This window comes from Nelumbo nucifera, chromosome 5 (assembly GCF_055504915.1).
Source record: "Nelumbo nucifera cultivar China Antique chromosome 5, China Antique-T2T, whole genome shotgun sequence".
In the NCBI taxonomy this organism is placed as follows: domain Eukaryota; kingdom Viridiplantae; phylum Streptophyta; class Magnoliopsida; order Proteales; family Nelumbonaceae; genus Nelumbo; species Nelumbo nucifera.
Window position 1 is genome coordinate 43,334,517 of NC_142653.1, and position 26,959 is coordinate 43,361,475.

At 40.4% G+C, this 26,959-nt stretch overlaps 1 protein-coding gene across 4 annotated transcripts in view; it reads right to left on the minus strand.

Moving 5' to 3' along the window:
- RUG1 (Regulator of chromosome condensation (RCC1) family protein) overlaps positions 1–20,740 on the minus strand; it is a 60,116-nt gene extending 39,376 nt beyond the window's left edge. For all 4 annotated transcript variants that reach the window (XR_016076330.1, XM_010274465.3, XM_010274464.3 and 1 more), the window contains exons 1-2: positions 20,494–20,740; positions 12,197–12,273 (exon numbers count right to left, since the gene is read on the minus strand). Coding sequence is in view for 3 of the 4 variants with exons in the window: in XM_010274465.3 (XP_010272767.1) it covers positions 12,197–12,273; positions 20,494–20,740 (324 nt within the window). In the remaining variant the exon portion in view is untranslated. The remainder of the gene's footprint in view (positions 1–12,196; positions 12,274–20,493) is intronic.
- Between the last annotated feature and the right edge of the window lie 6,219 nt (positions 20,741–26,959).

The window sequence follows — 26,959 nt, forward strand, 5'->3', positions numbered from 1 at the left end:
TACTTATTTAGATATCGGAGGATTCTCTCTGCTGCTTCAAGATGGGAGGACCTAGGAGCATGCATGAACTGACTGAGGACACCAACAGCATATGCAATGTCTGGGCGACTCATAGAAAGGTATAACAATCTCCCTACAAGCCTCTGAAACTGTTTCATATCCTTGAGAGGTTCACCATGGCTGTCACCTAATTTATGGTTAGGGTCAATGGGAGAGTCAACTGGCTCCACCCCCATCTTCCCAGTGTCCTGAAGTAAATCTAGGACATATTTCCTTTGAGAAATGAAGATACCCTTCTTTGATCGGGCGACTTCAATTCCAAGGAAGTACCTGGCAAGTCCTAGATCCTTCACTTCAAACTGAGTGGCAAGAAAAAATTTCAATCTCTGAATTTCATCCTCCCAGTCACCAGTAACAACTATGTCATCCACATATACAATTAGAGCAACAATTTTACCTTCTCCTCTTTTCACAAACAGTGTGCGATCTGATTGACATTGCTCGTATCCTTTCTGCTGAACTGCCACATGGAATCTGCTGAACCAAGCTCTTGGTGATTGTTTCAGCCCGTATAAGGACTTCTTCAACTTGCACACTTTCTGTTCATTGCCTTGAGCTAGAAAACCAGGAGGTTGAATCATGTACACTTCCTCTTCAAGGTCACCATTCAAGAATGCATTCTTGATGTCAAGCTGGTGTAAATCCCAATCCAGATTAGCCGCAAGAGAGAAAAGGACTCTAATGGAGTTCATCTTGGCAACGGGGGCAAAAGTTTCTGCATAATCAACTCCATACACTTGAGTAAATCCCTTTGCCACTAAGCGAGCTTTATACCTTTCCACTGTTCCATCAGCCTTATGCTTGACTGTGAACACCCTTTCCACTGTCCCATGTGCCCTTTTTGTGAAGGGCATTAATTTCTTCCTTCATGGCATTTGTCCATTCAGGAACTGAAAGAGCTTCTGCCACATTCTTAGGGATAGGGACACTGTCAATAGAGGTAAGGAAAGCACGGAATGAGGATGAAATGTTCTCATAGAAGACAAAATTGGAAATGGGATGTTTAGTGGTGCACAATTTAACACCCTTCCTGTGAGCAATAGGACGGTCAAGATCATTAGCAGTAGAGAAATCATTTTCAATAGATTCAAGGACATCATTAGGAGCCAAAATACCCGAGTGAGTATGATCCTCCCCCGAGGAGTCTGGTGGCACTGGAGGTACAGCTTCCGGATCTCTACAGCTCTTGAATTTGGTTGACCTTTGCGACGATGAGAAAAAACACGAAAAGGCGGAGGGTCAGGAAGAGAAGGAAGCTGAACCAGTTTCTCCTCATGCCTACACTCCCCCTGAGGAGAAACAGGAAAGAAAGGCTCATCTTCAAAGAAAGAAACATCCATGGAGACATAGAATTTCTGAGAAACAGGATCAAAACAATGATATCCCTTTTGAGTGAAGGAGTAACCAAGAAATATGCAAGAGATAGCACGAGAATCCAATTTCCCACGGGTGGGAGACAGATTTTGGACAAAACACCGGCAACCAAAGACACGCGGAGGAATAGAAAGAAGAGGAGCCTTAGGAAAGAGAAGTTGATGTGGAGCTTTGTACTCTAACCGACAAGAGGGCATACGGTTTATAAGGTAGATGGAACAAAGAACAGCTTCAAGCCAAAAACGTTTGGGAACATTCATATGAAGTAGTAAACCCCGAGCCACTTCAAGGAGATGTTGGTTCTTCCGTTCGGCCACACCATTTTGTTGTGGCGTGTGAGCACAAGAGCTACGGTGAAGAGAAACCACGCGAAGCAAAAAACTCCATGAGGTCACTATGAAAAAATTCTTTTGCATTGTTTGATTGAAAAATTTGGATTTCAGTTTGAAATTGAGTGAAGACCATCCGCTGGAAATCTTGAATGATTTTTGGTACTTCTTCCCTGGTTCGCATCGGGTATACCCAAGTATATCTAGAATAATCATCAATGAGGGTAATGAAATACTTGTAGCCTCTCAGATGGTAAAGAAACAGGGCCCCATACATCAGAATGAACAATGTGAAAAGGAGATTCAGATTTACTATTTCTTTGAAGAAAATGAGTTCTACAATGTTTACTTAACTGACACGTTTGACAAGAAAAATCAGAAACAGACATTGACTTAAACAGTTCTGGGAATACAACTTTCAAAGACTCAAAAGACAAATGACCAAGACGACAATGCCATAAATAGACTTTTTTCTTACAAGACTGACTCATAGACTCTGTAACATGAAGACCAGCCTTATTCTCCAGCATGTAAAGTCCATCAACCATACGTCCCCTACCAATCATCCTCCCCGAGGCCAGATCCTGAATCACACAATGAGAAGGGAAAAAAGGCACTGAGCAATTCAAGGAATTAGTAACACTACTAACAGAGAACAAATTAATGGGAAATTTTAGAACATGAAGAACATCAGAAAGGGTAAGACCAAGAGGAAGAGAGAGAGTTCCTTGACCGGCTATGGAAGTGTATGATCCATCGGCTAGTCTCACCTTGTCTCTTCCGGAAAGAGGGTGATAGGTTTGAAAGTAAGAGGACGTACCAATCATGTGTTTTGACGCTCCAAAATCAATGATCCATGGAGAGTCAGGGGTGTGAGAAGCAACATGGAAAGCAGTGGCAGGGTTACCTGACGTAGATGCAAATGAGGTTGAGGGAGGAGCATCCATCTGACGAATTGCTCTACCATAGAGCTCTAAATGGTCACGAAAGGAATTCATAATATCCTCCCTCGGGTCAGGTCCAGTGAAATGTGTATGAGTCACAGTAGAAATGGGGGGCTGATTCTCCCGAGTAGCCATGTTGGCCATGTGATGTTTCTTTGTACCTTGCTGTCCGAACTTCTTATTCACCTTTGAACCTTGCTTCTTAGTCAGATCTTGAGCCCATTTTGGTTTCCCATGAAGATCCCAACAGGTATCTTTGGTGTGTCGGGGTTTCTGGCAATGAGTACCACACTTTGTCCTTATCTTCTGTTTTTTTCTAGAGATCTCCTTTCCTGGAGGAAGATCCCACACCAGTAGAGACACCCCCTTTTGCTACCAACACAACAGCATCCCCACCAGGGTTGTTCATCAAATTTCTCCTGCTTTCTTCAGACTGTACAAGAGCATAGACTTCCTGAACAAATGGGAGATCCTTAGAGCTGAGAATCTGAACCCTGATAGATTCATACATAGGATTCAGACCATGTAAGAATGCAAACACCCTTTGCTAGGAGACAAGCTGCTTGTACTTTTTGGCATCCTCATCACACTTCCAATCCACACTCTGGTAGTGATCCAACTCCTTCCAGACAGATGTCAAGTCAGAGTAATAAACTGATAAACACCTCTCCCCCTGTCTACAAGTAGATGATACTGCCTGCAGTTGATAAATTTTGGCATAGTGTCGCAATTCTGAATATGTAGACTTTGCTTGTTCCCAGATTTCATTTGCAGTTTCAGCCCACATGAAATTCTTCCTTATTTGAGGTTGCATGGAAACCAAGAGCTAGGACATAACAATATTGTTCTCCTGATTCCGCCTATCATATTCAGCACTCCCAGAGGATGGTTCTTTTATCCTCCCATTAATATAGCCTATCTTCCCCCTTGCAGTGATGTATAATTTGATCCCTCTTAACCACTCCAGGTAATTTAAACCATCAAGAGGGACAACAGCCATAGGAATAGGTCACCCCCACCCATTCCATTCAGCATTGAGGAAACTCCAGATGTGGCTGAATCTTCACTGCCCATGATATCAGAATAAAAACGAAACAGCAACCATGATATCTGAACTTTGATGGGAGCTCAATATGAAACCCAGGGATGGCAGGAATTGGGGGTGTGATCAGAGATTCATCAAGCAAAGTATTGGCTATGTACTCAGGACCTTTAGGGGAAGGTGATTCTTTAAAAGCTGAACTATTAGCTCTGCTACAAGGGTTAAAAGTTGCCAAGCAAGCTTATCTTAAGAACTTGGAGACAGAAGGGGACTCAAAAATAGTGATATCTTGGACCAATTCAAATGATAATGTTCCTTGGATCTATAGACATCCATTAAGGGAGATAGTAAGCATGGCAAGGGAACTTAATGCCTCATTCACATGGATCAGGAGAACTGCAAATGGAATGGCTGATTCTCTAGCTAAACAGGGAGTTCAAAGGCAACAGCTTTGTTGGGCTTTAATGTAATGTAACTATTTCTGGTGCAATGTCTGCTTCTAGCTGCTGTAATCCTGTATTTATTTCTCTTAATTGAATAAAATTCTCACTTTGCTGATAAAAAAAAAAAAAAAACATCTCTTAGTTGATAATTGAAGGAGATTCAAAGCTGGTTATAAGTTGGCTTCAAAAGGAAGAGGGGTTGGTGTGGTGGGACTACATTAATGAGAAAAGAAAGTCTAAGTGGCTAGTACGAGTGGAAATTATTCTGAATTGGGTAAAAGAGATGCTAATAGCTTTGCTGATGCATTGGAAAAACAAGGGGTGGGAACAAATCATGCATCTGGGCTATGCTGTAAATTTGTTCTTATGCTTGGGGATAGTTAAGAGAGTTTACCTCTCCCTTTCTTTGTACTTCCCTAGTCTTATTTAATGAAAGTTTTCAGTTATTGATCAGAAAAAAAACCTCCAAGGCCCTAGGTTTATCTCTTATAGATCCTTTCACAATCTGAGAGCCTTCTTCAGGTGAATCCCATCAAAACCCATAGAGATAAATAATCTTAGGTCTTGAAGAAGGGATAGAAACTGCACCCTTACTTGATTTTTCCTGCATACCGCTCTATTAACATTTGGGAGCATTCCGTCAATCCAAGGGTGTCAGGTAATAGCTCATTACATTTTTTTTGTTTTGTTTTCATCAAAAAATGGTTCAATTCTTTCCCTTTTTGTGTTTTGCCTTCTTATTTTATAGTAAATGCAAAATACTCATAAAAACATACAATGGAATACATAAAAAAAGCATGAGAAGTTGAAAGAGGACCAAAATACAAAAAAATACAAATACAACGACCAAACTCCCAAACAAGTATTTGTACATCACTGTCCACTCCTTCAAATATGGAAGGACCAAAATCCATTCAAGAATGATAGAACCAATGTATACACACTACCACCTAGTATCAAGTACATCATTCTATTTCTCTGTTGACATAATTTTCCTTCATGCACTGCCAAAAATGATGGCCACAATGACAAAAATTCTTGAGGGATCCTGGTGAGTTTCCGCTCACCTCAGAAACCTCTTCGAGGGAGGCTTGACCTCCTGAAACAGAAGATGGAGAGAAAAGAGAGAAGGGAGGGAAGGAAGAAACTGGAATCAGGGAGAGGAAAATTAAGGGAGAATCATTCATTGCTTTCATTATGTGATGATGGCCTTATATAGCTGGCCTACAGGTGTAATATCATAGGGAATATTCTCTGATTTCTGAATAACTAACTCTGGCAGATAACATGGGTGGAAAATCTTCAGGTGGCAGAGTAACCAACTCTGAGTGTAACTAATTCTGGGGCTCTGCCGCCTGGCTCCTCTGTCTTCTTGTGAATGGCTGATAGGTGGCGGCCTGCTCCACTCCCCTAGTGGGTTCGGGAGGGGGTGTTTGGGTCTCAACAGTTCCTCCCCCCTTAGCACTGACCTTGCCCTCAAGGTCTAGGTTAGGAAACCTCTCATTCAGCCTTAGATAAGGTTCCCATGTGACCGGCCCATTCAACCTTGGCTTCTGGCACCACCTGCCCTCCTCGCCGAACCCATCGGAAATCCACAATCTTGACAGGCTCCGTGTAAATGTCCCCTTCATCTGTAAATTGGGGTAAGTTCGGTGAGATAGGGGTATGACTCCCCACGGCTTTCCTGAGAAGTGAAATGTGAAACACCGGGTGTAGCTTCGAGGTAGCAGGGAGGTCCAATCTGTAAGCAACAAGGCCCACTCTCTCCAGCACCTTATAGGGCCCATAATATCTGGGAGCTAGCTTGTGCCAAGCCCGTCTCATCACTGAGACCTGGCGGTAAGGTTGGAGCTTAAGGTAGACAAAATCACCTACCTGAAACTCTAGTGAGCGGTGGTGAGAGTCATAGTAGGCCTTCATCTTTTGCTGGGCTTTAGTCAAGTTGGCCTTGAGCAGTCTAAGGATCTCATCTCTAGCCAGTAGGCAAGTCTCTACTTCTGCCATCTTAGCCGACCCAAATTCATAAGGTAATATGGGAGGAGGTTCTCTGCCATATAGAGCCTTGAAGGGTGTCATTCCTGCTGTTGACTGATAAGTTGTGTTGTACCAGTATTCTGCCCACGGAAGCCAGTGAGCCCACTGTTTGGGCTTCTCCCCTATGAAGCACCTCAGGTAGGCTTCTAAGCACAGATTAAGAACTTCAGTCTGTTCATCCGTCTAGGGGTGGTAACTTGTGGATGGGTGCAGATGGGTTCCTTGCAATCGGAAGTATTCCTTCCAGAATGAACTTAGGAAGGCAGGGTCACGGTCCGATACAATGGATCTTGGTGTCCCATGCAATTTGGCGACGTCCCGTATGAAGATGTCAGCCACCGTTGTTGCGGTGTAAGGGTGAGGCAGGGCAGAGAAATGGCTATACTTGGTGAGACGGTCGACTACTACCAATGATAACTTCCTTCCCTAAAGAACGGGGAAGTCCAGTGATGAAGTCCATAGAGAGGTCTTCCCATACTTGCTCTGGAATCTTGAGGGGCTGTAGGAGGCCTGCGGGAGACTGTGAGGAGTATTTCTGCCGTTTACAGGTCTGGCATTCAGATACATAGTGTAACACATCCTTGCGCATACCTACCCAATGGTAGTGGCTGCTGAGCCTCTTTAGAGTCCTTAGCACTCCTGAATGTCCTCCCAAGGAGGAATCATGAAACAACTTCAATAGTTCAGTTTTGTGGCTGGAATTTGGAGCAATCACGAACTGTCCCTTGAAGAAGAGGTCTGGTCCCACAATTTGGTACCCTGCAACCTGGGAAGGGTTCTGCCTTAATTTTTCCCTAATGTTCTGCAGCTGTGGATCCGTCCTTGCTTCTTGCCTTATGGTTTCAAACAAGGGAAAACTGGGCTGAGAGTAGGTTAGTTGGGCCAGCTCTTCTACCCGTGATAAGGCATTAGCTACCCTGTTAGCAGGCCCAGGTTTCAAACAAGGGAAAACAATGGGTTGTCCCTTCTGCATCAGGACGGCCCCCACCCCTGCACCTGAGGCATCACACTCAATCTCAAAGGGCTGAGTGAAATCTGGAAGAATAAGGACTGGAGGGCTTGAAACTGCTGTCTTCAAGTCTTCAAAGGCCCGTTGGGCTTCATCAGCCCATCTGAAAGAATCCTTCTTCAACAGGCGCGTTAGAAGGGCGGCCATGAGCCCATACCCCTTAATGAAACGCCTATAATACCCTGTAAGCCCAAGGAAACCCCTGAGAGCCTTAACAGTAGTGGGCTTGGGCCATTTTTGGATGGCCTCTATCTTTTCTGGGTCTGCCATGACCCGCCCTGCTGCGACCACATGGCCTAAGTATTGTATCTGTTTTTGTCCAAAAGAACACTTGGTCATTTTGGCATGTAATTGATGTTCCTTTAGAGTGGTGAGAGTAAGTCTCAGATGTTCCATATGGGTGCCCCAGTCCCTGCTATAAACCAGAATGTCATCGAAGAATACTAAAACAAATTGCCTTAAGAAAGGCCTGAAAATGTCATTCATAAGGGCCTGGAAGGTGGAGGGGGCGTTGGTGAGCCCAAACGGCATAACCAGGAACTCATAATGGCCATCATGGGTTCGGAAAGCGGTCTTGTGGATGTCGGCCTGGTGAACCCGGATCTGATGATACCTGGATCGCTGATCCAGTTTGGAGAACACCTGTGCTTCTCCTAACTCATCCAGCAGTTCAACAATGAGGGGTATCGAAAACTTGTCCTTCACTGTAATCTGATTCAGGGCCCGGTAATCTACACAAAACCGCCAACTACCATCCTTCTTTTTTACTAGGAGTACAGGGGATGAAAATGAGCTGGTGCTGGTTTGTATATGCCCTTTGTTCATTAGCTCTCTTACCGCCTTCTCAATTTCTAGCTTCTGGAAATAGGGGTATCTATATGGCCTCACATTGGCCGGTTTAGAATTTGGTAAGAACGGTATCTGATGGTCATGGGCCCGGGGTGGAGGTAATTGGCTTGGTTCCTTGAACACATCAACAAACTAATCGAGTATCGATCGTAGTGCCTTGTGTTGGGCTTCCGTGGGTTGGTCACAGCCTTGATTGTTTAAAGTTGGAGTTGTGGGCTGCATGCCTAAGTGCATAAATAAGGGCTGTCCAGTATCCTTGGAGGCCCGTAATATGGAAGTTACAGTATCACCTTGGGGACTCGGAGGTCGCACCCCTTGGAGATGGCAAGTTTGACCATCTTGATAAAAGTCCATTGTCATTTTGGCCCAATCACATAGTGCCGGCCCTAGGCCACGTAACCAATGAATTCCCAGAATAATATCAGCCCCTGAGAAATCCAATGGGTGGAGATCCACCACGAAATAGTGGCCTTGTATAAGGATCCTTTCCTTCTTGCACACACCATCACATGTCAACTGACTTCCATTAGCCACATAGATTGAAAAGAGTGGAGTGGGTTGTATAGACATACCTAGTTGCCTTGCTAATCGGCAAGTGATGAAATTCAGGGTTGAGCCACTGTCAATCAAGATCATCACAGATCGGCCCACCAACCTTCCTTCTACTCGCATGCACTGAAGAGGGTTGAGGCCCATGAGGGCGTGTAAGGAGATCTCGGCTCCCCCCGGTTCTGGTTCAACTGAGATCAGTTCACAGTCTTCTACGTTTTCTTCCGGTTCTTCCTCTGTCTGAAGGAGAAACACTTGCTGGACTCGGAACTTATGGCCCGGTCCAAACTTGTCATCACAATTGTAGCAGAGGCCCTTCTCGCGTCGGGCCCGCATCTCAGCCCATGAGAGGCGCTTGAAGGGCACAGTGGGCCTGGACAGAATGGGCTTCTGAGAATCCCCAATTTGTTTCATGGGTTGTTGTTCGGTCCGCTGGGGAGCCCTCACATTCGGGTAGGAAGGTTTGCTGGTTCTGTGCATGCTATCTATCTTCTCTTCTTGCAGGCGAGCCATTCCCACCGCCGCCATGACTATCGCTGGTCGAAGAGCTCTCACTTCCAGGTGGATGTCTTCTCTGAGACCTCCCACGAAACACCCTACCAGAGCCTTCTCCGGCCATCCATGTACCCTGGTCGCCATTCTTTCGAACTCGAGTTGGTAGTCTGCTATTGTCCCGGTCTGTTTTAGTCGAGTGAGGAGTTCGTCGTAATTCACGAACGCCATCGGCCCAAAACGGATGCACAGGGCTTCTATGAACTCCGCCCAAGTTACCTGAGGATGGGTTTGTCGATACCACTGAAGCCAGAGAATAGCATCTCCTTCTAGGTGAATGGAAGCGATGGCGACGCACTAGTGTGCAAGAGTTTCATGATACTCGAAGAATCTCTGCTCTGAAAATCCAAGGAATGGGATCTCCACCGGAATAGTTGGGAAAATTGATTTTAGTAACCTTTCCGGCGGGGTAACCCCCAGTTCCCTAGCTACCGGAAACAAAGGCATCGGCCCCTGTTGGATGACTGGTCTCGCCGGATTGTTGTTGGGAGGCGAGGTTAGAGATGACCACCTTGAGATCCCCGAGTTCGTTCAGTACCTGATGGAACCCAATCTCAAGTTGGTCGACTCTATCTTCCATGGTAGAGGATCTTGTCTGCGGCATAGCTGGTCTGCAACCTTGCTCTGAAACCAACTTGGTGAGTTTCCGCTCACCTCGGAAACCTCTTCGAGGGAGGCTTGACCTCCTGAAATAGAAGATGGAGAGAAAAGAGAGAAGGGAGGGAAGGAAGGAAGAAACTGGAATCAGGGAGAGGAAAATTAAGGGAGAATCATTCATTGCTTCCATTATGTGATGATGGCCTTATATAGCTGGCCTACAGGTGTAATATCATAGGGAATATTCTCTGATTTCTGAATAACTAACTCTAGCAGATAACATGGGTGGAAAATCTTCAGGTGGCAGAGTAACCAACTCTGAGTGTAACTAATTATGGGGCTCTGCCGCCTGGCTCCTCTGTCTTCTTGTGAATGGCTGATAGGTGGCGGCCTGCTCCACTCCCCTAGTGGGTTCTGGAGGGGGTGTTTGGGTCTCAATAGATCCCCTGTGTATTTAACTCCATTACATGTTTTATCCCCTTAGTAGACTTTATTATTTGGTTTGGCTCATTTGAAGCTCCTTGACTGTTCTTATTTCTTTTCAATTTTATTAGTAATTTTAGGTTAAAAATTGAAAGAAATAACTTCATAAAAGTTACATAAATCATGTGTGTATTTTCAATGCATAAATATTGCACATTTCTATCATAAAATAAATATACAAGTTGTTCGAAAATAAATAAATTATTTTAAATTAATAATTTGATTAAAAATAAGAAAACACCTATTAGGGGCCATTTGATAACAGATGAAGCGGCTGAACTGAAAAGTGTATTGCTTTGTCTTTTAGTGAATAAGTTTTTAAGGAGGCTGTAGTTTTCTTAATTGATAAAGCTGAAAGTTGTATAGATAATTATAGCCTTGAATATTTTATTCTTTGACCATTTTATCCACTAAAAGACAAAAGCAATAAGTCACAACTTCATCTGTTATCAAAAAGCCCCTAAGAGTTAGGCAAAAGAAAACACCATAAAACTTATACCACTAGCATCAGGAACTGGGAGCAGTACCAAGAGGATAAGGAGCGCTGCAAGCTAAGGAATTTAGGTAGAACATGATGAGCTCTATTGAAGATGGTGACAAGTACCTTTCAACCTTTGACTCTTTGGCAGAATAAGATAATTAAATTATATTTCCTCCATATGCAATTTTGCTCAAGAAGGTTGTTATTCTAGAAAAGCCTAATAAATAATAACCAGTCACTCTAGTTATTGCTAGGGAATCATGTCATCATATAGAGTTATAACAAACTATCTTATTAGCATATGAATAATGGGGTCTAAGCATCTATAAATACGAAATCTCCACTAAGATGTAACCCGAGTTATCGAGTTATCACTTGTGATGGTTTAGACATGAATTGGGCCCCTGAAAATCAATCATATCAACAACATAAGAAGATGAAGATTTAACAATGTCCTATGGAACCTAGAGACCTACAAATCTGTCTCACCTAAAATGGGCCAAGTGGAGATGGATGTTGATCAAGAGCTCAATTAGGAATAGCTCTTTTCTTTATTTGGGTGCAGGTGAAATATGCCATTGGAGGTGAACAGATTTTTGAGTTGACGGTCTTCTTTTGGCCTAAGAAGAGAGGAAGAATCATGTGAAATGCACAAGGGATGTAGTGACATCCAGGGCCATCTGGTGTTGGGGGAGTTCTCAACAATAAAGATGACTCTATTTTTGCTTTTTATTCTGGACCAGCTGGGGTGGAAGATTCTACAAAGTCTGAAATCCTTGCTGTACTTCACAGTAAGGGATATGAATATTGTAAACCTGCTTATTGAAGGGAATCCCAAGTTGGTGGGATGATTACCGAAGCCAGAGACTGTGGTATGGGTTTATAGGGACGAAATCAAAAGGTCCAAATGATTAACTAGCAACATGATTGTTAGGATACAATGGGTGCAAAGGTCAGCAAACAGATTGGTTGATGCTTTAGCCAAACAAGGGATTGATAGGGGGTAAATGTACTGGGCTCAATTGTAATTTGCTTTTTTATTTTTTTATGTAAGATTGTGCAACATGCACCTCTCTATGCAATGCTTATATGCACACATTGTTATTACTCAGTTAATAAAATTTTAAAGTTACTGTTCAAAACAACCAAAAAGAAAAACATGTAGTCCGAGTATGCAGTCTTCTCTTTTCCAATATGCAAGATAGATGGACCTAATAGTTGCCCTGGATCACCTTTTATTGATCTCACATGCCACAATATCCAATATAGTGTATATTCTATAATAAACTTCAACCAAAACAGTTAAGTGCGTACAGAGGCACAAAACTAATAGATGAAAAAAGGGGTACTGAAGCAACAAATGGACTAAATATTCAGCACAGAACAAATCAATGCAACAAATAATGCTCCAAATAACAGCTACAATGCTCAGGATTAGCATATTACATACTTGTGTATATCTTTTCTCAATTGATATGCCTAGTTGTCCAAAGTCATTGAGACCAGTAGCAAAAACACACCCAGATTCTGTTAAAAAAATATAAGATAATTAATGAATTCTATTTGTAGGATAGTAAAAAGTATAATTTCGTAGTATAAGCCAAACATGAGATTCATAAATAATCACATTGAGATAACTGACAGTCTGACATAAAACAAAATGGATGCAAGCAAGTTTAGACATAGAACATCAGACAAAATATCATCAATAATCCAATTCTGGATATTAGATCAGCAATACAAGCAATCTGCATATGAATGATGACACTAACATCACTTTGCTCTATCCATACAAGTAAACAAACCATGAGCCTTGGGTCATCTCATGCAAAACATATCACTGATATGAATGGTTTCAAACAATTGGAAGTACCAAAGCATTAAAGCTTTGTATAGAATTGGGTTTTTGGCACCATCATCATCAAATAAAGGAATAAAGATCTTTGCTTACAATGCCTCACTCACTTGGGTAATAAGGTCTGCCAACCCCCTAGCTGATTCATTTACCAAAGAAAGTGTAAATAGGCAGGACTTGTATTGGGGATCAACACCATAAAAAAGTATTGGGAATCATATTCCTTGGAATAGTTGATCATTTTATGGGAATAGACCAAGTTTGACATTGGGATGAGCATCCAAAAGGGTCTTTTATCTGTTATTTGAGATAGGAAAAAGCCTATTTTTTTGCTTGTACCATACCTCTCATCCTTTTTTAATTAAACTCTTATCAGTTACCAACCAAAAATACAGAAGAAATTCTGTATGAAACTGTGAAACCCAATAGATGTTGGTATACACAGTTAATTCAATAGTCAAACCACTTTCGTTACTTGGTGGTTCCTATACATTGTGTGTTTGAACCTACTATTGTATTAGAATCATTCATGTTCAGTGGGAAACGGGTCAGTATTCAAGAAATGTTTGCATTTGTTTCTTCTATTACATAACAAAGGTCTTTTCTTGCCACCCACCTTGATTGGTGTTCTGGATCAACCTCAATCCAACATTTATAAAATTAGTAACATGGGACATAAAGTATGGACAGTTTCAAATTGACATGTGTTCTGGGACTTGACAGTGTGCGTCTCGGCCCATTTGTGTCATGTCTTCCTATTTCTTGTTGGGCTATACTTCTGTTATTAAGTGTTAATGGGCTTGGGCTTCCTTATTTAACTTACTCCATCCCTTACTAATGGGGAGGGTAAAATTGTAATTATGTCTTTTAATATTGCCCTAATATAAATATCAGTTTGATAGGCTGGGTAGAGTTAAGCCACCCTGTTTGAATCAGAATACAAACATGGTATCAGAGCATTAAGTCGATCTCATTCTGCTCGCCTATCTTCTTCACCTCATCTTTTGTCTTACGTTTTCGCTTTTATTGTTGGATTAACAAGGAATTCTGCTGGTCGTGGTTGACTGAAGGTTTTTTGAGGTTTGTCTTTGGAAAAACTCCAAGGAAACCCAAAATAGTTGCTGGTGTGTCCAGGTAGGGCAAGAAACTGTGGAGTAGTCGTATATGGACTACTAGAAAGACCTATTTAACAGTTCAGCCACTGGACTTCCAATAGTATCAGCTAGGAGTTTAGTTCACAGTCCAGCCAAGCTTGTTTGGGAAGCTTGAGTAAAGGGGAGTGCTGTTAGTTCTTTTCTATTGCTGTTGTTCTAAGTTCTACTGAGGTAGTAGTCGACTACTAAGAAATCTCTTTGTGTAGTAGTTGACTACTAGAAACAGGATACTGTTAGTAGTCAACTACTAAGAAATCTCTTCATCTAATAGTCGACTACTAACAAGTAGCAGTTGACTACTTGCTACAAGGTATTACTTTGAGTGAGTTCATAATGTCTTCCAGCACTAGTGAGGTATCCACTGGAGGTTCTAGGACTGTTGACAATGTTATTCACCTTGGAAATCCTATGGTACAAATTACTAATGTGAAGCTAGATGAATATAACTTTAGGGAATGGACCATTTTGGCAAGATGGTCCATAGTGAGTCATAGACTACAAGGCTACACCGATGGGAAGATTTAAGGAGCCCAAGGAAGATGAACCACGTTATAGGACTTGGTGTAGGGAAAATGCAACTGTGATGTCATGGTTGATGACTTCTATGACTCAAAATTGCGAGGACTGTTCAGCATTATACAACAGCCCACAAGATTTGGGAGAAACTGTACAACACCTATAGTCAAAAGAAAAATATAGCAAGGATTTACAGGTTGAATCAAGACATCTTTTGTTTGACTCAAGGGGACATGACTGTAGCAACTTATTTTACTACATTAGAAAGCTTATGGGAAGAGCTTGATCACCATTTAATTCTTAAATGGGATAGCTCCAGTGACAAAGAAAGGCATGACAAGCAAATTGAAGAAAGAAGAATATTCATGTTTCTAGCTGGTTTGGACCATTCATATGAAAGCATTAGAGCTCAAATTTTGGGGAGAGATGAGCTTCCAAGTCTGCATCATGTGTTCTACCTGATTAGGAATGAGGAGATGAGGAGGAAAGAAAGGGAAACCGGTGTTCCACTTCAACCAAGTGAGTAATCTGCACTTGTTTCCAGCAACCCTAAGGGTGCAAAAGGGACTGATAAGAAGAACTTGAAGTGCTCACATTGTGGGGAAGAGAGGTAGATATTCTGAACCGGTCTATGGCTCAGTTGAAACAATCATCCATTTGCTTCCTCCCAATTTGCAAAGACAGGTATAATATTTTCCCTTAGTGCTATTTAGTCCTCTTCATCAAACTCTTGGGTTATTAACTAAGGAGCCTCTCAGCACATGACAAATTCATCTTCTTTATTCACTTCTTACCATCTCTCATCTGAGCATGATAAGGTAAAGATTGTTGATGGCTCTCTTTCCACTATTTCTGGAAAGGGAGACATTCAACTAGGAAAGGGAATTCTTCTCAAATCTGCCCTACATCTTCCAGACTTCACCACTAATTTACTTTCAGTCTCAAAAATAACCAAAACCCTAGATTGTGTTGTAACCTTTTTTCCCACTCATTGTGTTTCCCAGGACTAGGTAACGAGGCAAACGATTGGGAGTGGTCGTGAAGCTGGTGGCATCTACTACCTTGGTGATGATACAACCTCAGCTCTGAAGGCCTCTACTAGTGGTAGCAATAACAAGGAGCCAAGCACAGTCCTTTTTACTTGGCATGCTAGATTAGGTCATCTTCCAGACTGTGTTGTAACCTTTTTTTCCCACTCATTGTGTTTTCCAGGACTAGTTGACAAGGAAAACGATTGGGAGTGGTCGTGAAGCTGGTGACCTCTACTACCTTGGTGATGATACAAGCTCAACTTTGAAGGCCTCCACTAGTGGTAGCAGTAACAAGTAGCCAAGCACAGTCCTTTTTACTTGGCATGGTAGATTAGGTCATATGTCCTCATTGTTGAAAGTTTTGTTACCAAAACTCTTTGGAAATGTGTCTGTTGAAAGTCTATTTTGTTATGTGTGCCAGTTGGCAAAACACTGTAAGGCAAACTATCTAAGTTCTATTAGTAATGTTACTACCTTCTTTGATTTAGTTCACTCTGATGTGTGGGGTCCTTCTCCCATTGTTTCTATGGATGGCTATCACTATTTTATCAGTTTCATTGATCACTTCTCACGGTGTACCTGAGTTTATCTTATGAAAGAACGAGGAAGTTACTAGAATCACAATGATGTTTTGTAAGGTTTGAAACCCAGTTTGGAAAGAAAGTTAAACGGTTCAGGTCAGACAATGCAGCTGAATACTTTAAAAACACCTTGAACTTGAAGATGAATGGACTTTACACCAATCCTCTTGTAGTTACACCTCACAACAAAATGAGGTAGTAGAGAGAAAAAATAGACATCTCATGGAGACAGCCTGTGCTTTATTGTTTCAGCACAAGGTTCCCAAGAAATATTGGTCCCATGCAATACCTACTGCATCATATTTGGTTAATAGGATGCCATCCAAGATACTTGGGTTCAAAACCCCTTTCTCTGTTCTCTGTCCTACTGATCCTGTGTTTTCTTTACCACCAAAAGTCTTTGGTTGTGTTTGTTTCATTCATGTTAAGGATCCAAAAAGCACCAAGTTGGATCCAAGGGAAATTCAGGGAGTTCTGTTGGGTTGTTCACCCACACAAAAGGGATACAATGCTTTGATCCACATACAGAGAGAAAATTCGTCACCAAAGATGTTACCTTTTGTGAGTCACAGTCCTTCTTTGTACCTTCTTGGAATCCTCTTTAGGGGGAGAATTGTGGGGTGGAAGAGAACTCCTCTTTAAGTAAATCCATTTGTCTCTACTCCTATTGTCTCTTCTCCTCTTCCATCCTCTCCTCTTGTCCCTCAATGTTCAGGTGGTCCTTGTCCTAACCCTCAAACTCAAGACGATGAGATTGCTCTTGCTCCCACTACTCAAGATAATGGTGTGGCTCTTGCTATAGAAGTTGACAAGACTGTTGGGAAGGAGATGAGTGTGAATTAGAGGAAAAGGAAGAGAGGTCAGTCAGTTAATGACTACAACTAGTTAGATGCCTCTGAAGCTGGTCAAGGTAATATCCCTGTTACTTCTCATTTGTCCCCAACATATTATTCCTCTGTTTCTGCCTTGTCTTCTATTTCCACTCCTTCCAGGTACTCTGAGGCAATTCTTGACCCTAAATGGAGGGAAGCAACGTATGAAAAAATGAGAGCATTATTGAAGGCTGGTACTTGGGAAGTAGTGGATCTACTAGTTAAAAAGAGCATTATTGGGTGTAAATGGGTGTACACTGTGAAACATTAGGCCGATGGATCAGTAGAGAGATTTAAAGCAAGGTTGGTGGCAAAAGAGTTCACATAGGAGGGCATTGACTATACAAAGACCCTTGCTCCAGTTGCCAGTTGAACACCATATGGGTATTACTGTCTCTAGCAGCCAACTACAGTTGGGAATTGCACCAATGGGACGTCAAGAATGCTTTTTTGAATGGAGATCTTCAAGAGGAGGTTTATATGGATCCTTCACCGGGGTATAACACGAATGGAAAAGTATGCCAATTAAGGAGAGCCCTATATGCACTTAAGCAATCTCCTAGGGCGTGTTTTGAAAGACTGTGCAAGGCAATGAAGACTGTGGGATACTATCAATGTAGTGCTGATAACACACTATTCTCTAGAAGAAATGGAGAGAAATTAACAACATTGATTGTTTATGTGGATGACATGGTGGTGACAAGAAATGATCCAGAAGAAATCAGAAGATTTAAGAAGTTTTTGACCTCTGAATTTGATATAAAGAACTTGGGACCTATAAGGTACTTCCTAGGGATAGAGGTGGCCAAGTCTAAGGAAGGAATTTATATTTGTCAAAGGAAGTATGCTTGGACCTCCTGAAGGAGACAGGAAAATTAGGTAGCAGACCTATTGAGACTCCTATTGAACAAAACTAGGGATTGTATGAAAAGGATGAGGACCTTTAACCTGACAAGGAAAGATATCAACGACTTGTAGGTAAACTTCTATACCTATCTCTCACTAGACGCAATATTGTTTATGTTGTCCATGTCGTTAGTCAATTTATGCATGCTCCTCAAGTTGCACACATGAAGGCAATGGAGAGAATACTATGGTACTTGAAGACATGTCCTGGAAGAGGGTTGTTATTTAAGAAGCATGATAAACTTAATGTTTACAGCTGATTGGGCTGGACCAGCTGGAGATAGGAGGTCTACAACTGGATATTGCACATTTGTGGGTGGAAATCTTGAAACTTGGAGAATCAAGAAACAAACTGTGGTGGCTCAATCAAGTGTTGAAGCTGAATACCGGGCAATAGCACATGGAGTGGCTGAACTTCTTTGACTCAAGATACTCCTAAAGGAATTGGGAATCACAATGTAAGGACCCTTGAAGCTCTATTTTGACAACCAAGCTGCGATATATATTGCTAATAGTCTAGTTCAGCATGATAGGACCAAACACATTGATAGGCACTTTGTGAGAGAAAGGATTGTGTCTGGAGAGTTATGTATTCCTTACATGCCATTTACAAGACAAGCATAGTTGTCAAGGCAACGCCTAGGCGGCAAGGCACCCTTGGAGGCTCGCCTCACCTAATCGCCAAGTAGTTTTCTATAGCGTGTTATAAAAAACTTTAATTTTTTGAGGTTATAATTATAAAATAGACATTTTTAAACTAAAATATTCATTTTGTGTGCTATATACTAATTTCTTTTTATTATTTTCTTATTTGTTAGGGTTTAATCAACACAAATATTGCTAAATGCTGTATTGAACCCTCAAAGACTTCAAAACCTGAACCAATAAGTAATGAAAGAACATAAAATGTTGCCCAATCAACACACTTTCTTCTTTTTCTTTATTAATTTTCCTATAACAGAAATAGGGGTTCAGCCCCTATATTTTTTTATTTTTCTTTTCTTTCTTCTTTTTCTTCTCATGAATATGTTGGAATATGTTGATTTTATATACTTTAACATGAAGTTTATACTTTTCTTATGAAAATTATGGATATTTATTAAGGAAATATGATTATATAACCTAGGGAACTACCCTAGGATACATGTTTTTACTTAAAAAAATCCATCGACTAGGCGACAAGGCGCCCCCCTGTCGCCTAGCCTCACCTTGGCGCCTTTAGAACTATGAAGACAAGTTGCTGATTTATTCACTAAGGGACTTGCTAAAGCCAGATTTGGTGACTTGGTGTGCAAGCTGGGCATGATGGACATCTATGCTCAGCTTGAGGGGGAGTATTGTGGGACTTGACAGTGTGGGTCTCGGCCCATTTGTGTTATGTCTTCCTATTTCTCATTGGGCTATATTGAAAATCTCCTTATTCTAAAGACTAGATTGCAGACCCAAAAGCTATCATATCATATGAAGAGATCTGAATTCTCTTAATAACAATGTTAGGAATTTGAACAAACTGAACCCATAATGAGGCCTTATGATTGAAATCAGCAACAGAATCATGAATTTCTATTTTAGACTGAGGATCACAGATCAGTACCTCAAAAGAAATCTTTATCTTGCATCAAGTTTGAAACATAGTTACTGGTATAATAGCATCATGAACTAAGTGTTGATTCACAGTCCCCATATGCTTTTGCTTTTTGCACTATAGATGGAGAACAACAAGAGCATTGTCCACAAGACATCTTTACAGATGACTCCAACATCCAAAACATTCTCCATTTTTGTAAAACTTCTCCTGTTTTTCATGATATGGAATTGGCACAACTCAATACTCTTATAATTATCCATACCTATTATACCAAAGATCACAAATATAAATTGGGATGTAATTCCATGTCTTAAAAAACACTGCCCCTTCCTCTGCCTCATCCACTTAAGGAAAGTCAAAAAAGGTAAATACAAAAAAAAAAAAAAAATATCTTATCCTCTGAATAAATTAGACCCCAAATAAATGCATGCCCAAAACCTCCCACAAACAGAAATCACCTGGAGAGGACTGTCCAATAACAGTGACATAGGTCTATTGACAGAAGTATACATACATGTTTTCTTACCAAAGAAAATCATGATTGATAAACCACCATGCTTAATCAGATACTCCTTTACCTACAAGGATCCCAAGTCTCAAGAAATTGAAGGCAAGACACATCAAGCTTACAAGTGCAGTAGAATTCATTGTGGGTTCTTCTGAATGATCTCTAAACTATTCACTGTGTGATTTTTTATCATCTCCTTCTTTCCTGTTCTAATTTACATTGTAATACAAATAATAAATATCCAAAGCATCCAACCGTTCCAATGCTAGAAGAATTCTATTTGCAGTATTACTAGTTAAAAGGAACAACTCAAGAAGGTATCCACTAAAAGCCACTACGCATAAAAAATAAACAAAAATAAAAGAGGACCGCGTTAGAATTAAATGCAAGAAGAGCATTCTGGCCACAACTCAGAAATTACTTTAGGTATTGATCAAAAAAAAAAAAATTACTTTAGGTCGACCAAAATTTAACAGTAACCGCCATTTCAGTTTAGGATTCGAAATTCCAATGTCAAACTATAAAAGACTAAAATTTGGTATAGGAGGGAAAGGTGACAATAAAACAGTGTGGACAAGAGAACTGTAATTTCACAAGTTTAAGTAAACTATAATATTATGCATAGCTACTTTTGGTCCAGACTTCATAAAACAATTAGGAATCCAACCAATTCATAATTCTACAAGACTGAGAAAACAAATAGTCTAAAAAGGAATAATGAATGTCATAAGCAAACCTGTTAAGAAAAGGGTATGAGCTCCACCACACGCAATGGCACGAAGACTCTCATTCTCGAATCCAGGGCAGACCGCTGGTCTCCACTGAGAATCCAATTTGCCCAACCCCAACCTCCCATAATCACCATTTCCCCAAAGAGCAGCAAATCTCTTCTTGGGTTCGGTCGACATCCATCTCCGCCAAAACCCTAACCCTAACCCATTCATGGATGTCGATCTACAAACCCGCAAGCACCTCCTCCACATCCTCGATCACAAAGTCCGTTCATGAAGAAGCAAGACTTTTGAAAATTGTCATTTTCGAAAAAAAATAAAAAAGATTTTTGAAAATTGTTGTTAATGCTTTCTTCTTTTTATTAATTCAAGTGTGCCATTAGCAAGCAATTCAATACAAAGAGACGAGGAAAAGTGAGAATCCGTCTGGTCATCGACTGGTTTGAAAATGGAGGAGCTGACGACGGTTGTTGGTATATTGGGTGGTGGTGACAATGCTGCGTGACCTTTGCTCTGTAACGTGTCGTATCGGTCGTTGCTGAAAAGAAGTTTCGGTCAGAACCTTGGCGCATGACAGAGAGGGATCGAATCGAATTCGAATCTAATGTAGCGCTAACGTAGCAACCGGCAACCATCTAATTGATGAAAGTCCGGATCTACTACTCAAAGAACGCTCTTCACACAAATCTCACAACACGTCTAACCCACACATCGAGAACATCTCTCACATTTGTATGCTATAATATTCCGAATGAAAGTAAGAAGTACAGTGAGGTCGGTATTAGGAGTTTTGTAAGGTGACGAAATCTGCAGATTCACCATACATTGAGAACATCTTTTTTGTAAGGAGCAGATCCCGATTCACAATTTGCACTTCAGAGGCAAGTATGTGGTAGAGTACCACTGTACTTTTGGCAGTACAGGCCCGTTCGCATCTGCCCCTCAGCTTTGCTCCCCAAAAATGTCCCACGGGCTGTGAGCGTGCCACATGTCCTCCCACACGCAGATTAGAGGGACTCATGCGTGTCCTCCCACATGTCCCATGGGACAGCTGTTAGGTCCCTCTCGCCCAAAAGGTCATCCTTTTCACTCCTCTCTCTCGAATTTCAGCTCACTTCAACCCTCGTCCTTCTGCTCTCATAACTGAAACCCGTTGAAGATTGCCCCTTTGAGTTCCGTCGGTCGATGCTGACGACCGTTTCGATAGATTTATTTACCGGAGACAAGTATCCTTCAGTTCTCAAGTAAGTTTTTTTCTTATTTTCTACCTTGTTTTTTGTTTTTTTTCTCATTTTCGCTGGAGTGGAAGCCCCCTTCCAGTTCCACTGGTCGACGTTGACAAGTCAGAACCGCTGCAACATCTGCAACTCCGTGCCTCTTCCATTAACCAACAACTCACTTCACAAAAGAAAAATTATTATGCATGACAATTTAAGGTTCTGGTGGAATCACCCAATTTCATTTAATAAAAAAAATTGCGTCTAATTGTACAATTTGATGTTTTCTTTTCCCGAGTAGTCTTCGTGGGTTTTTTCAAATCACTCAGCATGTACAATTTTACTTCTCTTGTTCTCAAGTTGTTATGAAGGATTCTTGTTTCTTCTGCCTCTATGCTCTCTGCTCTGTCTCTCTGTCCAATCTAAATATTTACAAATCAACTTATTAATTTTTTTCTTGTTGTAGATGAAGCACCAATACCTCCAGAACTTGAATCATCCAAACATGCGGGCAGGATTTTTTGGCTCCATCCACAGACATCTGAACAGAACATTTCAACCCAAAATTAGTATTTAATTGATTTTATTTGTTTCAAGCATTGAAATATCAAACACGTTCCGTTGTACATACCCATGCGGGCTGGAGCTTCCATTGTTTTTTCTATTGCAAAAAACAAAAAACAATGTAGAAAAATAAGAAAAAACAAATTTGAGAATGGAAGAAGTGAGAATAAAGAGAAAAACTTACTTCCAGTAAATAAAGCTGCCAAACGATTGTCGGCATCAACTGAGGGAACTCGAACGGGGGAAGCTCCGGCAGATTTCAGTTCGTGCACTCCTGGTCGAGAGTTCAAGTGAGGGCTGAGATTCGAGAGAGGGAGAGGAGTGAGAGTCTGAGAGATTACTTATTTTGAGCGAAGAGGGAGGACACGTGCACTCCGCACGGGTTAGATGCATTCGTGTATGGGAGGACTCGCGGCGCATTGTGAATCCATGGGACGTTTTTCGGGGGCAAATCTGTTGGGGGCGGATGCGAACCCCATTTGCATTGCCATCCCTAAAGTCATCCACGTCAACATTCATTCAATGTTTTGATAGAAGGAAACGCCCATTAATGGTTGGTGTTTTTGAACACCAGTTATATACCCCCTCAACCCCATTTAAATAGAACGTTGAGCCAAGCTGTTCATAATACTATTTTACTAGCGGAGGGGCCTGCTTCGCAGGGGCCGGAATAGAACCCGTCGATCCGTTGACTCGTTGATTTAGTCTCTAGTGAAAACTATTGAATCAGTCAATGACTTTGTTGACTCGAGTGGTTGAATTATTGACCCATTGACCCGTTCAATGGTTTTTGGCCGTTTTTTTGTTTTTTTAATTGGAAACCATCCAAGCAATCGATTCCGCTTTATCTTAATCTCGATCCCTAGCCAAAAATCGTCAAATCGGTCAATGACCCATTGACCCGGGTGGTCAAACCATTGATCCGTTCAATGGTTTTTGGTTGCTTTTTTTTATTTTTGTTGTCAAAATGGGCCATCTGTTCGAACCGAACAGTCGAACAGTCGAACAGTCGAACCATCAACCTAAAAACCAGTGGCCAAAACGATTTCGTTTTCAGGTCGTATGAATCACACGCTTGAATGACATAACACGTATGGTACTGCTTAATGGACCTCACACACTCAATTTTTTGCCTGTAATTTTTGTTGTCAGAACGGGTCGTCTGTTTTTTTATTTTTTTAATTGGGAACCATATAGGCAATCATTTCCATTTTACCCCAATCCCGGTCCCTAGCCAAAAACCATTGAATCAGCCAATGGCCCATTGACCTGAGTGGTCAAACCGTCAACCCGTTGACCCATTCAATGGTTTTTAGCCATTTTTTTATTTTTTTTAATTTTTGTTGTCATAATGGGTTGTCCGTTCAAACCAGACGATCAAACCATCGACCCAAAAACCAATGGCCAGAACGGTTCCATTTTCGGGTCGTATGAATTACATGCTCAAATAACATAACATCACAATTTTTAAAACCAACCCAAAGATCGAACTGGTTAGGAGTCCAGTTACCGAGTCGAATAGTCCGATCGTTCAAACCAAACAATCAGCCCATTTTGACAAAAAAATAAAGAACAGTCAAAACCGTTCGAACGATTCAATATCTAGTTATTAACAATATTTATAATAACTATTAAATGTTTATATAATTAGATAATTATATATATCTAATTATTTTATCTAATTATATATAACAATATTTATATATTGTGGGTTGCTCTCACGTGGGAATCTACTCGCACCAGTAGATTCCATTTCTTGCATGGAGAGAGCACCCCTATCCTATATATATATATATATATATATATATATATATATATATATATATATATATATATAAATCACATGGTTGGACTCTTACCCTGCATGCTAAATTCACATGTGCATCAACCCAATTAATGTATTCCTTGAATCAAGTTGATTCTTCTCATAGCCACTTTGCCCTTGAAAACTTGTCATGGAGAGAATTTTAGAAGCTTAAGGAGCTCAATCCCTGCATTAATTCATACATTTGTTTGAAGATGCATGCGAAATATATTGTTTCTGAGAGGGTGGTCCTTTTTTGGATTTTGAGAGGGGAGAAAATTGGTCAATGGGAATCCCATTGAACAAGAATCCCATGTTTTTTTTTTCAAATTTATGTGGGGATCAGGGAAAGTTTATTTTCCTACGTATCACTTACCGTAGGTGGGTAAATAACTTTATCACATAGGGGAAAAAGTTGCCAACACTTAAATGAGACAAGAATACTACTTTTAATAATGGATTTTTATGACTAAAATGGTCATTGCCTTATTTACCTGGAAAATAAAAGAACATGGGTATGCACTTACCTAGGTAAGTGTTTCCCAGGAAAAACTTACCCAGATAATTACATCTTCCCAAGTAAGTAACTTAGCAAAAAGTGAACGGGGCGACCTGAATGATATCATCATTCAAAATACCAGAAAATGCGATGGTTTTTATACTTTGTGCCCTCTATGTAAGAAAGAAATAGAAGACATTAACCATTTATTTGAGAAGGGTGAGTTCTTCAGACTAGTTTGCTTTGGTTCTTGCCTCGCCATCCACATGGATTTGTATCCGGATTGGACACTAGATAGATGGTTTTCGTTTTGGTTGAACAAAGTGAGGGAAACACCAGAGGATGACATTTCTTCATTGAGTAAGTTCTCTATCATACTCTGGCATTGATGGAAAGCCACGGAGACCGGATCTGCTCCTCACTGCTGGTGCCTCACACGCACATCCTATCATGCATTGAGAACATCTCCTGTACTTATTGATTATTATTCACGGGAGATGTTCCCAATGCATGGTGGATGTGCCTGTTAGGCGCCCATTTGTAAGGAGCAGATCCCGTCACAAAGCCACGGGCCCTAGAAGGAAGGATCTTTGATCCCAAGACGATACTAGTCGCTGCTAACTCCCAGATTCAAGAGTTAATAAGTCTGAAAAGAAGGAGAGGACAACTGTTGATGTCTACCACGTACATGTAACAAGATTGCCCATGCGTTATTAGTTAAATATGGTTGTGTTTTGAACAAGACCACTATGTGGTCAATCACCCCTGAATTTTTTATACTTGTACTGGCTGAAGATGCTTTAAATTGATTTTTACCTACAGGATTTTCAAAAAAAAATGTAAGCCAACAAGAAGCAAGTATTCTACTGTTTTTCATCAATTAATCAAATTTGCTTCCTCATCAAAAAACCATGGCTATACCTTGCTATACATAAAAATAGTCTACTTTTAGTTTTTCCCTCTGAACTTTTCCTATATATTTTTAGCATATACAATCTATTTGATATTGATGAATGTAAGTTATAGTGAATTGTTGTTGATTCAAAAACATGTATTCAATTATTATATTTTTAAATTAAAACAAGTAAGATATTAAACATTGCAATTATAAAAATGTAAAATATATCAAATGAAAACTAAGGAAAAGCCTCATAATGGGTTATGGGCCCTTACTACCTAAATGCTGGTGGAAGGATTTTAGGTCTCATGGTTGACATTTTGTGATACAAGAAACATATTTCAAAATTTCTATTGTAGAAAGGTAAACTAAATAAGAGGAAAAAAATTGAAATCTCTTTGGTATATCATGGATTTTTTCTTGTAGAACATAATTTCCTTTTTAAAAATCAAAAGCTTCTTTTTTTTTTCTCTTATAAACAATATGACTAATTCAATTAGTTAAGCTCCATTTCAATATAAGTCCTCAGGTAAAAAGAATTAGACAATATGACTAATTCGATTAATCAAACTCGGTTTCAATATAAGTCTTCAAGTAAAAAGGATACGAGAAAATTTGGAGTAAAGTTCCAAGAACTATTGCATCATGAATTTGAATCTTGCTTATCAGTATATGGACAGGTTTATTTCCAGATGTATGAGTAAAATGGAAGCCATATAAGGATGTTTCTACAGTCAACAATGCCATCTTGAATTCCCCATGTTCAGAAGCTTTATGATATGATGTGCGTGAGAGAGAGAAATTGGAAGGAGTAGAGTTACTCCAATTAACCTATTAAAATCATGTGTTATATTTGAACTTGTTGAAGTTGGATAGAAGATTCACCTTTTGATTGTCAATTAATTTTTGGGAGGATTTAACATTGCACTATAGGCACCAAAACACGTAAGGTTGGCCATGCTAGCCAAAATTAAGATTTTGCAATTTTGACCATGAAGGACTATTATGGTGGTTCCAATGGTCAGATGGGCATTGTATTTCATGGGTGAATGGAAAACCCATTAATCGAATAGTGGAATTGGTTTCAACTAGGGATTCAAATGGATAGGATTCGAATTGAGGTATATTTGAATCTGGTCTAAGAATACAAATCATAGATTTGATCCATTAGTTTCATCCTCTAATAATTAAGGTTTATTAATGTTTATAATGTTTCCCCTCCCCCGTTAAATCTCTTCTTTTCTCTTAAAATTTAACTTAGATGGATTAGGTCAAGCTAAGAGCCAATCAGCCCAACCCAAGACTAACCCTAAAAGGCCTAGACATGACTCTAACCTAGACCTAAAATGATATTAAAATCCAAAATTTCCAACCCAAACCTATCCAAATTTTTATTCAACCCCATGCATTGGATAGGCTTACTTGATAGGGGCTTCTTATGGTACAATGTATTTAGACTTTTATGATGACAATTTTAATCTTGACAATC